The sequence below is a fragment of the Mastigoproctus giganteus genome, chromosome 9, assembly GCF_048544385.1.
Source record: "Mastigoproctus giganteus isolate SK-2022 chromosome 9, ASM4854438v1, whole genome shotgun sequence".
Classification (NCBI taxonomy): domain Eukaryota; kingdom Metazoa; phylum Arthropoda; class Arachnida; order Uropygi; family Thelyphonidae; genus Mastigoproctus; species Mastigoproctus giganteus.
In genome coordinates, this window is record NC_143583.1 from 92,031,420 (window position 1) to 92,043,701 (window position 12,282).

The 12,282-nt window shown below is 36.8% G+C and overlaps 1 protein-coding gene across 1 annotated transcript in view; it reads left to right on the forward strand.

Annotated features, from left to right (window-relative positions):
- Positions 1 to 12,282, forward strand: part of Vps53 (vacuolar protein sorting 53) — a 205,779-nt gene that overhangs the window by 143,330 nt on the left and 50,167 nt on the right. The window contains exon 16 of the mRNA XM_090381067.1: positions 8,578 to 8,656. Coding sequence (XP_090237193.1) covers positions 8,578 to 8,656 — 79 coding nt within the window. The remainder of the gene's footprint in view (positions 1 to 8,577; positions 8,657 to 12,282) is intronic.

The following is a 12,282-nucleotide window of genomic DNA, read 5'->3' on the forward strand; positions in this document are numbered from 1 at the left end:
CCTTTATCCATAGCAGCCATTTGCCTCCAATGCCACACTGCTCCAATTTGTTCAGCAGTCTTCCATGTGCAACAGTATCAAAAGCCTTTCTAAGATCCAAGTATATAATATCAAAGTTATTCCCTGCATCCAGTTCTTTTGTGACTGCATCATAGTATCCAATCAAATTGGTCAGGCAAGACTTCCCCTTAACAAAACCATGCTGTGTCCGAGCTATAATGGAAGTCTTGTCTAGATGATCCTGCAGTGCTTCTGTAACCAGTGCCTCCATTAATTTTCCTGGAACAGAAGTTAAACTCACAGGTCTATAATTACTTGTGTCAGCCTTTGATCCTCCTTTGTGAATTGGGGTCACATTTGCACATCTACAATCCATGGGTACCTCCCCTGAGTCCAAGGAAGCTCTCATAATTATGGCTAAGGGTTTGCTTACTTCCTTTGCTGCCTCCTTTAATATAACTGGATAGATCCCATCCACCCCAGGTGCCTTTCTTGTGTTTATCTTCAACAATTTCTCCTCCACTTTACTCTCAGTTATTACAAGATTCTCTAGCTTACTGCTAGAGTTGAATACACCTCTGGCATTCCCCTTGCTGAATAACTCCTCATGTGTGAATGTCGATGCAAAATATTCATTTAGTTTGTTAGCTACCTGAGCAGGATCATCAACAGTTGACCCATCGATATCAAGTGGACCAATCTGATTCATCCCCTTCATTCTAGAGTTTACATAAGTAAAGAACTCTTTGCTGTTTTTCTTTGCATCCCTTGCCAAAGATTTCTCGTAATCTGCCTTCGCTTGCCTAACCTCCTTTGTAACTTGGTTACAGATCAACTTGTATCTATCATAGGCTTCTGTGTCACGTGTTAATTTTTTATGTATTCCATGCATTTTTCTTCTCTGCCATGTCTCATTAGTTCATCTGACATCCATTTAGGCCTAAACCTTGAACAATATTTCTTAGTTGGTATGTAAAGCCTAGTAGCTTCCAAGATAAGTTCTTTGAATGCTTCCCATTTTGAATTTGCTGTTGGTAACATCATCATTTGGTCCCGCTGTATAGAATTTAAATACTGTCTCAGTCCATCGTAGTTGCCTTTACGAAAGCAATAACCCTTCCCTTTACCCCTAATGGTAGTTACCTCTTTGAGTAAATCCCACTTCAGCACACTGTGATCACTGCCAGCTAGTGGTTCATTTATCTGCAGATTCTTAATGCATGAAGAATCACTACTGATAATCAAATCAAGAGTATTACTCCCTCTAGTTGCCTCCCGAACATGCTGATGTAGAAAACAATCATGCAATAAATCCACAAAAGCCTTGCTAGTGTGTGAGTGACCAGTCCCCAAATTCCAGTCAATATCTGGGAAATTAAAATCCCCCATTATAAGACTCTCTGATTTACTGGCCCACTCTATTTCCCTGTACAGTTTCTTATTATACTCATCAGAGTCATTAGGGCTATAGCACACTCCTACTCTCAATTTTGATCTCCCAATGCTTATGTCACACCAAACTGACTCGACACTGCAGTGTCCAGGGATGTCGACTGGCTTCACTTCCTTGGATTTTATGTATTTCTTAACTAATAGCATAACCCCTCCTCCCTTCCTATCCAGTCTATCCTTTCTGTAGACATTGTACTTCCCAAATTCCAGTTCTGCATTCCTTATATCTGAGTGACACCACGTCTCTGAAATCCCAACAATATCTGCCTTTGATGTTTTGAGCAATACCTCAAATTCATCAAATTTATTTACTAAACTCCTAGCATTGGTGTACACGCAAGTATACATGCACCTGTTCTATTTCTTAGCTACCCTAACACAACCCATGTGTTTACTTGTACCCCAATGATTCCCGGCAGTCTCTGAAATATCCTGCATCTTATTTTCCAGGCTGCTGCTCATTCCAATAGAAGCAGTGCAAGAATCACTTTCACCTCTGCCAGTGGCTACTGTTAATCTATTAGTCCTTGTATCCCCCCAATCTAGCAGTTTTCCGACCCACCTAACACTGCCTCGATAGCATCAGCAAACATTCTTGTACCCTTTCTATTTAAGTGTATCCCATCCCTGTAGAAGCAGTCTCTCCTGTTAACAAGTTGAAAAAAGACCAGGCTGAAAAAAATTTTACCCCTTGAGCCTTGCACAATCTTTCCAGGGGTGAATTGATTGACAGGGCTCTCATCATATACTCCCTCCTATCGTGTCTGGGCAGAATTGCAGACACTTTCAAATTCAACCCTAATTCACGGCTTTTTTTCAACAGCGACCTGTACTTGTTAAGTAATTCCGCCAGTCTCCTACTCTTAATATCATTAGTGCCAACGTGTACAACTATATCACCTTTTGTGCCCTTAAAAGATGATATCCTCTCTACAACGTCATCACCCTTTGCTCCTGGCAGACATACCCTGGTCCTGTTCCACCTATCCTTTTTACAAAGCATGTTTCCCGTTTCCCTGACAATAGTCACCAACAACTACTAGTTCCTTTGGGACCAGCGCATTCTGCCTTGGGGGCTGCCACTGTGTTGCGTGATGACCAAGTGCAAGCTCTGACATTGGTGTGGGCAGCTGAAAGCTTGAAGGGCCCCTCACTTTTAATCCTTCGAGGGCATCCACCCTGTCCTTCAAGCTCTCATATAGGCCCATAACAACGCTTTGTTGTCACTTGATTTTCTTGCACTCCTTGCATCGTGCACACACAAAGACATCCCCCATGGTAGTATCATGTCCCGTACTCGACTGCTCCACAAACATCAAGCAAGTAGTGCATTTTAAAAGGCTGTGATTCAGAGGGCAACTGCCCCCCCCCCCTCAGTTCTCCCCTGAGCCACAGCACTCCCATTAGCTTGAGCCTTTTGCTTTGCTGCTCTGGTCTGAGTCATGATTTCTATTTAATTTCAATTTCAGTACAAAATTAAAACCCTAAATTTGTATCCCGACACAGTTATAACGCTATATTTATGTTTCAGTATCGAGTGTTATCTACGAAATCCCTTTATATAACTTCCGTATCAAGTTAAGTATTAATTATTTATTTTTACTAATTATATATGTTACGTAACCTAAGTCGTTATGTATAGTTAAAAGTACAATTTAATTAACAATGAAGTTCAACAAGATTAATAGATTTTACTGATTAATTGACAATATTATGTACTATACTATACCATATTAAGCTTATGCTATCTAGTTTCGAGGGGACATAAACTTAAAATTACCTTAAACGTATAAATAAACTTATATAACTATATCTGTAAATAACCTATAAATAAACATAACCCTAGAAATAGGAGGTTACAGATAGGTGTGAAAAATTTGCTTTTACCCAGAGTAATTAAATAGACTTCTGTCTGGTGTTGTGGAGGTGCATATTTTCAGTAAATTTATGGAAGGATTAGGTATATTACTGGAGAGGATGGACAGATGAGGTGGGTAGGTTTTTTTTTTGCTGATGTTACATAAGCTTGCTTCTTTGCACCATTTGCCAATATGTATTAAAAAGGAACTTAGTAATTCTATATAAGGTAAACAGAAACGTGTTCATAAAATATTATTCATTCTGTTAATTCTATTAATATATTCATTAATTTAATTAATTTATTCTGTTAATATATGCAAACCCCCTGAGGAGTTATGGGGAAATGTTCATGCAGGATGAATATAACTCAGTTTTGTTGTTTGAAAATTCATAGTCAACAAAAAGTGACTAATGGGATTCAGTTATGATTGGTAGGCATATTTTTCTTCAATTTTACTAGGGTAGCACTCAAGCTCTCCTTAGGATGACTTGCTCAGGCTGCAAAGGTCAGAAAAGTGTCAGCTGTGTTTTAATGCAGCAAAATGCAAATCTTGCATTTTGCTGCATTAAAATATAGAATTAAAAATTAAAAAAAGTAGAAGAAGAAAGGTGTCTGTGATTTTAATATCGGCAGATATGAAGTTTTCTGAACAGTGTAAACAGGCAGCCAGGAAAGCCTATGATAGGACACCATCAATAGGACATCAACAGTGTCCTATCAATAATTTATTAAACATTATCCTGCAGATATATGGAGGTCATAGTCCCACTGTATAAAGCAATTGTAAGACCACATTTGGAATACTGTAATGTGGTCAAGTATGGAGACCTCATCTGAAAAAAGACATTGCACTTCTTGAACGGGGACAAAGATGGTTGAGATTGGCAAAAGGTTGACTATATGAGGAAGGACACCATATATGTGGGCTACAGAGCTTGCAACCAGGCACCTCATAGGCGACCTGATTGAGATTTATAAGTCTTTGAGAGGGGTTAGTAAAATGAACGAAGGCAGAATTTTCACTGTTATAGTGAATTCCAGAACTCAGGGACATAAATTCAAATTATAGGGGAAGAGGTTTAGACTAGATTGTAAGAAGTTTTCTTTTAGCCAGCAAGTTGTTGTTTGCTGGAACAGGTTGTCCTCGCAGGTAGTTGAGGCTGACAGTTTGAATAAATTCAAAGGTCAACTGGATAATATTTACTCTGAAATGTATGCCAACGTTGTCATGTATTCCAGATTTTTGTTGTTTGTATTCGTGATTTAGTTCATACTGACACTATGAGAGAAATTTACGCAGACATTGCTTTCCTACTCACATATTAGTTTGTTCTGACTGATATGCAAATGTAACAAATCTCATTAACGTTTTTCTTGGTTTCTTAGTGGAGGGCAGGAAAACATCACTGTAACTTTTGCCACTGGTTGAAATACTTTGTTGAAATATTATTGCAAACTGTCATAAAAAGGAGGAGATTTTAATAACCTCCATGCTATCACTTCTATATTGAAAATGTCTTATTACATTATTAAAACTGTATGCCGGAAGTGTTTCAGTTTTAACAGGATTGCTGGCATGAATACTTTAAAGGAGAATCATAATAAATAATTAATAAATGTATATGTTTTTAAAAATAATTTGGGCCTGGAACGTTTCTGCTTACACTTTTACAGTCTGTAAATCAGTAGATTGTACTTAGAGACTAAAAGATATTGTCAGCACTGGTATTCACTATCTAAAGAACAAACAAAAAAATGAAATATATAGTTAAAAAAAAACCAAAAAAAACACTATCATGAATTATGTTTTACTAGCTGGGAACACTGTTGTCTCAGTAGTGGATAACATTACACCCCTATTACTGGAGGTATAGTATATCATTAGCATTAGTAGAGGCATACGATGCAAAAAAACAAGCTTATGCAGCATCAGCCAAAAAAAATCCCCTCCCATTCCATCCCTCCATTATATCATTATATTATACAATTATTCTATACCTTATAATATTATTCAATTAAAATGATATTGGTAACTTTGGGCCACCTTTTGAATAAAAAGTAGTAATTTCTAAAGTGAGTGTAAGCCCTAGTCCTTTTACTAGAGGAACAGTAATGTCCCCAGAGAGTAAAGAGAAAAAAAAAAAAAAAAAAAACATTATTTTCTCAAACTATTTCACTACCCGCATTTAAATACAAGGGTGGGTCAACGAGTAATGCACTTTAAGCTGTAACATCTTTGTTGTCTGAGATATTGTAACCATACATAAAATACAATCTTTCAACTTTGTGAAAATATCACTCAATGTAAGAACCACCATACTTGCTGCATTTTCTCCAGTGTTCTTTCCAGGCAAGTGAATGCACTTATGTCAAAATCAGGAGGCTGACATTTACACCAATGTTTAATATCAGAAACAAGATCCATATCACTCTCAAATGCCTTATCACACAAGTATTCCTTCAGTCTACGAAACAAACAAACAAAAAAAAAAAAAATCTGATGGGACAAGGTCAGGACTATAAGGTGAATGAGGTGTTATGCTCCACCCCAGCTGGGCAGTCTTTGGCAGTACCGTCTGTGCTGTGTGTGTAGCCTTGCATTATACTGAAGAAACTTGATGTCTTGCCGATTCAATTCAGGTATTTTGATTTTCAGAGCTCAATTAAGCTTTTCCAGGGATAAGCGGTATATTTCTTTGCTGATGTTCCACTTTCCAAGAAATCAATAAAAATTGTGCCATTTTTATCCAGGGCAAATTGGGTTAGCCTGATAAAATAGCCTGTTTTCTGAACATCTATCTCATTTTTATCACTCAGACTGTAAATTTTCAGATAGTGTAGTCATCACTGGGAACCTATCACAGAAATACTATTTAGGTGATTTTGAGGTGGATTGCAGTAGAAAGAATGAAAGCTAGACAAGTGTGTTATATGGTTTACCTTCATAAAGATTAAAATAAACTTTTAACACACGAAAAATAGTATTAATGATTTTTAATGAAAAATCAATACATACCCTTAATCACTAGGATGTATTTCAAGACAGTACTACGTCTGGTCTTCTCAGGCCTTATGAAAGTGAAGAATTTGTGAAGAATTTGCAGTTGCAGGAGATATGCTACTTGGACTCAGTTTCCAGTGGATCTCTTGGAACTGTATGCTCTTCACTTTTATAGGCCTGAGAAGACAAGACATATTAGTCTTGAAACTTAGCCTAGTCATTAAGGGTATGATTGAGTATTTTCTCAATAAGTACTCTTAGTGATTTCGGTTGGATCAGAAAAATTCCTTATGACAATTAGGAAAATCCTTAATAGTGGAAAATTATGCAAGGAAGCAAGCCTATACAACATCAGCCAAAAAAAAAAAAAAAACTGCCCACACCATTTGTTCATCTTTTCTAATAATTTATCTGATTTTTAAAATTTTAAAACTAATCACCAAATGGAAATTTTTTCTTATAATCAATTAATCTGATCTACTGATCCAGAGCCTGCTTACAGCACTGATTTAGTGTTATAACCAGTTCTAGAATAGGCACAAACTAGCCCTTAAAGACCATCCGAGGCCACTCCTATATCCCCCCCATGCAAAATGATTGTTGTCTGATCTAACTATAATACATTATAGAAATATCACAACATACAACTTACTTTAAATTTTGATGGATCTACCAGAGTGCTTCTATCTTATCCCATCCACCCCATGCAAACTTGTAAAGCCTATTCCCTCCGTAGACTTCACAGGGGATCTTTATGCAGGATGACTAGTTGTCCGTTCCCCTACACACACACACACACACACACACACACACACACACACACACACACACACACACACACACACACACACCCCTAGAAAAATTAGGGAGATGGACTGAGAAGTCCTTCTCAGTCCTTCATGATGGACTGAGAAGTCCATCATGAAGTTCTCTAAGCAGTGTAGACAATCTGCTAGGACAGCTTGTGGAGTTCTGTCAGTGATATATCAGGCTTAATATCCAAGTTTGCAGATGATACTAAGGTTGGCAGGGTTGTTGATGACAGTATTGGCAGTGTGCTACTGCAACAGGATCTAGAAAGGTTGGGTGATAGGCTGAGAAATGAAAAAGTTTAACATTGACAAATGCATAGTACTGCATATGGGTAGCAGTAACATCAGAGTAATGTACCAACTCTGTGGTACTGCACTCAGTGTAGTGGAAAATTAAAAAGACCTGGGGTAATTATGCAGTTGGATACGAAATTCTTTGAGCAATGCAGACAAGCTACCAGAGCAGGTCATGGGGTATTTTCAATGATATACAGGAATTTTGCTAGTAGAGAAAAGGAGGTGATCATCCCTTTGTATAAGGCAATGGTCAGACCACACCTTGAGTACTGCGTACAGGCCTTGAGGCCTCATTTTAGGAAGGCTGTAGAATTGCTTGAGCGAGTACAGAGAAGGGCAACAAGATTGGTGAGGGGGAACGAAGGGGTCCTCTTACCAAGAAATAAGTTCTGCAAATTGCAGCATTTGGGGGCTAGGCACCTGCGAGGCAGGCGCCTCCGTAGCCAGGTGAGCAGGAGCAGCAGTGCATAGCACACGCTTCTTTATTAGACCGGGGTTCGAGCGAGCCCGTGACCACCAAATACGGAGGATGCGGAAAGGTCAGGGAATGACCACTGCATATCACCGGTGCAATATGGCCTTAGTTGCTAATGCTCCTAAAAACCAAATAACGAACAATAACAACCTGCGAGGCGATCTAATTGAGGTGTTTAAGGTCTTGAATGGTTTGAGCAGGCTCAATTGTGATGGGATTCTTCCTCTTGCTCAGATTATGAACCTGAGGTGGCATAAATTCAAATTGAGGAAAGACTGTTGTAGAACAGCAATTTGTTCTGTGCAGAAATTTGTCTTTAGCCAGCAGGTAGTTGATTGCTGGAACAAACTTCCATCTGTCATTGTGGAATTTGATAGCTTAAATAAATTCAAGGAGGAACTGGACAAACTTTTAGAGGCAATGGATGTGTGAAATGTTTTTTTTTTCCTTCTTTTTTTTTTTTTTTTTTTTTTTTCTTTTTGACTGATGCTGCTACATAAGCTTGCTTTCTTGCATCACATGCCTCTACTACTACTAAAGATAAATTGATATTACTACTTCACGATAAAGTATTTATTCTACATTTAAAAAATGATGTTAATAGAATGAAGTTTTAGAGAAACTTTTTTTTATCATATCATGTGATAATTGATGATTGTGTTCACTGTTATTATTTTAGTGTTATCTCTAATTGTATACAACTGTTAGTTCAAGATTTGGAAGCAGCCTGTGAACCTGCTCTGACAGCCATGAGTAAGGTAAGGTTTTTTCGCAAATAAATCACATAATTTCCGTGTGTTTAATTCTTTTAATGTAGATCTTTGTTTTGAAAGGCAAGCTTTAATATACAATAAACTTTGAAATATGAAAAGATTTTTCATTCACATAAGCCAGTGTCTCGTAGATTGTCAGTCCATGTTACCACTGAAATGGCCATCACAGTAGAACACGTGGGACCAAAATGGAAACACTCTGTCATGATATAAGATATATTACTTAACGTGAACCATTTTCAATCAGAATTCTTTTCTCTCCCTTGTATATGCACAACATTTTTCAGAACCATGAAGGATTCTTGTTATATTCTTTCCGAAGAAGTGAGAATTCATTCAGAATGAAGCCAACAGGTGGATTGTTAATTTTTCAACCGTGGCTTCCTGACAGAAGCTACTTGAAATATATATTTCTGAGATGGTCTTTGAAAGCACTTGGAGAAAAGTCACACTTCAAGACATGACACATGATTGCTAGATTTGAGTGATGTTTTTTGTTTTTATCTATTCCAGGGGACAAAATTTCTTTTAAAGTATCACCAGCATAGGTCTCTTTTAAAGAAGAGCATCTGTTCTGTTCTGGATCAACATTCTGTTATCATTTATTAACTGCAGTTCCCTGGGGCAAGTTACACTTGCTTTTTTTATTCCCCATTGATTTTTGAAAGGGATAATTTTGCAATAATCATTATGCTGTATTCTTATTCTCAACACAGTCACATTGCCACATTAAGTAACATCACCTCAACTGACATTTGTATTTGCAGTTGATTGACAAGTTCTTTAATGCCTTTATTTAGATTACTTCTCCAACAGCATTCATGCCATTTTTTTTTTTTTTTTTTTTTCTCTTTCCTTGCAAACTGAAGAAACTGTGCATTTCCTCAGAATGTTTGTTTTTCTTGTAGAACGCAACCTATTTCAAAATGAGCTTAGAAAATGCTCCTAATCTGTGTCTAAGGGATGACACAGCTAATAAAATAGTTGGATGATAAAACAAATTGTAGACTGCTGTCTACAATTTGTTTTAGCTGGCAACAATACATATTTGTTTTCTATACTGAACTTCCTTTTGGCTTTTCTTTTGTTCATAATATTCATATATTGCACAATAGCGATTTTAAAACTAGCACTATAATTGCATCATATTCCTTTCCCTTTCAGTTCTTCAGAATCTCTCAGTTCCGTTTGATCACTCATATCAGTATATAATATTTTAACATGTTATTAAATGCATAGTGACACTCATCTAATCTCCTTAAATATTAAGGCATTACTAATATAGGCATTACTTTATTTTATCCAGAAACACAATTTTGGTTAGTACTTTTAGTTATGAAATACTATTGTGAAAAAAATTATTTTTCTTTTGTGGAGTGTAATAAAAGTAATTCATATAAAGTAATGAGAAACTTCACTGCATGAATGATAAAAATAAAATTTAACAAAGAAAGCATGATAACTATTTAAATGCTCTTACAGTAACATATAAATGGAATTCACAGACAAAGAAATAAATAAAAATGATTTAAATTTAGAATATGCTAGCCATACATTATTGTTCACTTTTATTTTAAGTCACCTTATTTATTTCTCTCCTTAAATTCCAAATCTCCATGTTATTGTAAGCTCATCAAAGCAGTGAGCTTGTTTGTTTTTGTTATTAAATTTTATATTGTATTATATTATATTATATTATTTATATTTTTGTTGTATTTCTCATTCACATAATAAAGTGTCTCATTTCTAAAAGATTGTATACTCTTTAATACATATATCAGCAGTTTCAGACGACCAAATAAAGTATGAAGTATTACTTGAAAAACATCTTTGGATTCTAGTCAGAAGTGTTATGGATATAATTATATTCAACATTCAGAATTTAGCATTAGCATTAGTAGTGGAAAATGATGCAAGGAAGCAAGCTTATACTGCATCAATCAGAAATAAAAGACACCCTGACATCTCCGATTTCATCTATTCATTCCCTCCAATAGTATGCCTTGTTCTTCCCTTGAATTTATTTAAGCTACCAACTTCCACAACAATAGATGGAAGTTTTGTTCCAGCAATGAACCACCTGCTGGCTAAAGGCAAATTTCCACACATCTTTTCTGCAACTGTCCTTCCTCAATTTGAATTTGTGCCCCCCTCATGTGTGCAGCCTGAGCAAGAGAACAAATCCCATCAGTATTGAGCTTGCTCAATACATTCAAAGTCTTAAACACCTCAATCAGATCATCTTGCAGGTGCTGAGTCTCCAGACTCTGCAATTTGCAGAACTGAAACCTTTCTTGGTAACGGCACCCCTTTTTTCCCCTCATCAATCTCATTCTTCTCTGTACTCATTCCAGCAGCACTATATCCTTCCAAAAATGAGGCCTCCATACCTGTATGCAGTACTCAAGATGTGCCCTTACCATTGCCTTATGCAATGGGATAATCGCCTCCTTATTCCTACTACCAAAATTCCTGTATATATTGCTCAAAGAACTTCATATCCAACTGCATAATTACCCCCAGATCTTTTTCATTTTCCACTACACTGAGTACAGTACCACAAAGTTGGTACATTACTCTGGGGGTTACTGCTACCCATATGCAGTACATTACTCTGGGGTTACTGTTACCCATATGCAGTATCTTGCATTTGTCAATGTTTAACTTCAATTTTCATTTCTCAGCCTATCTGCCTAACCTTTCTAGATCTTGTTGAAGTAGCATACCATCATTCCTGTCATTAGCCAGCCTGCCAACCTTTGTATCATCTGCACACTTGGACATTAAGCCTGCTATGGCTTCATCAATATCATTGATAATTATAGAAAACAACAATAGGCCCAACATCAAACCTTGGGAGACTCCATTAATAACATTAGTCTAAGAAGAGTAATGTCCATTGATTACCACTCTCTGTCTTCTCTCACTCAACCATCTCTTTATCCGTAGCAGCAACTTGCCCTTAATGCTACACTGCTCCAATTTGTATATCAGTCTTTTATGTGCAACAGTATGAAAAGCTTTCCTGAAATCCAAGTTGCTATCAAAATTATTTTTGCATCCAGTTCTTTTGTGACCACATCGTAGTAGTATCTAGTCAAATTGGTCGGACAATTCCCCTTAAAAACCCATGCTATGGTCTGAAGTATAATTGCAGCCTTGTCTAGATGATCCTGCATTACTTCTTTTACCAGTGACTCCATTAATTTCCCTGAAACAGAAGTTAAACTTACAGGTCTGTAATTGCTCGTGTCAGCCTTTGTGAATTGGGGATACATTTACACATCTACAGTTCATAGGGACCTCCCCTGAATCCAAGGATGCTCTCATAATTATCACTAAGAGTTTGCTTACTTTCCTTGCTGCCTCCCTTAATATAATTGGATAGATCTCATCCAAAAAAAATCATTTAGCTTTTTTTGAGTTTGATAAACTTTTGGCATCCCCTTGCCTAAAGAATTCCTCATGTGTGAATGTAGATGCAGAATACTCATTCAGGTTGTCAGCAACCTGAGCAGAATCATCAACAGTCAAACCATCGTTATCAAAGGGAGTAATTTGATTTATCCCCTCCTTCTAGTGTTTACATAAATAAAGAAGTCTTTGCTGTT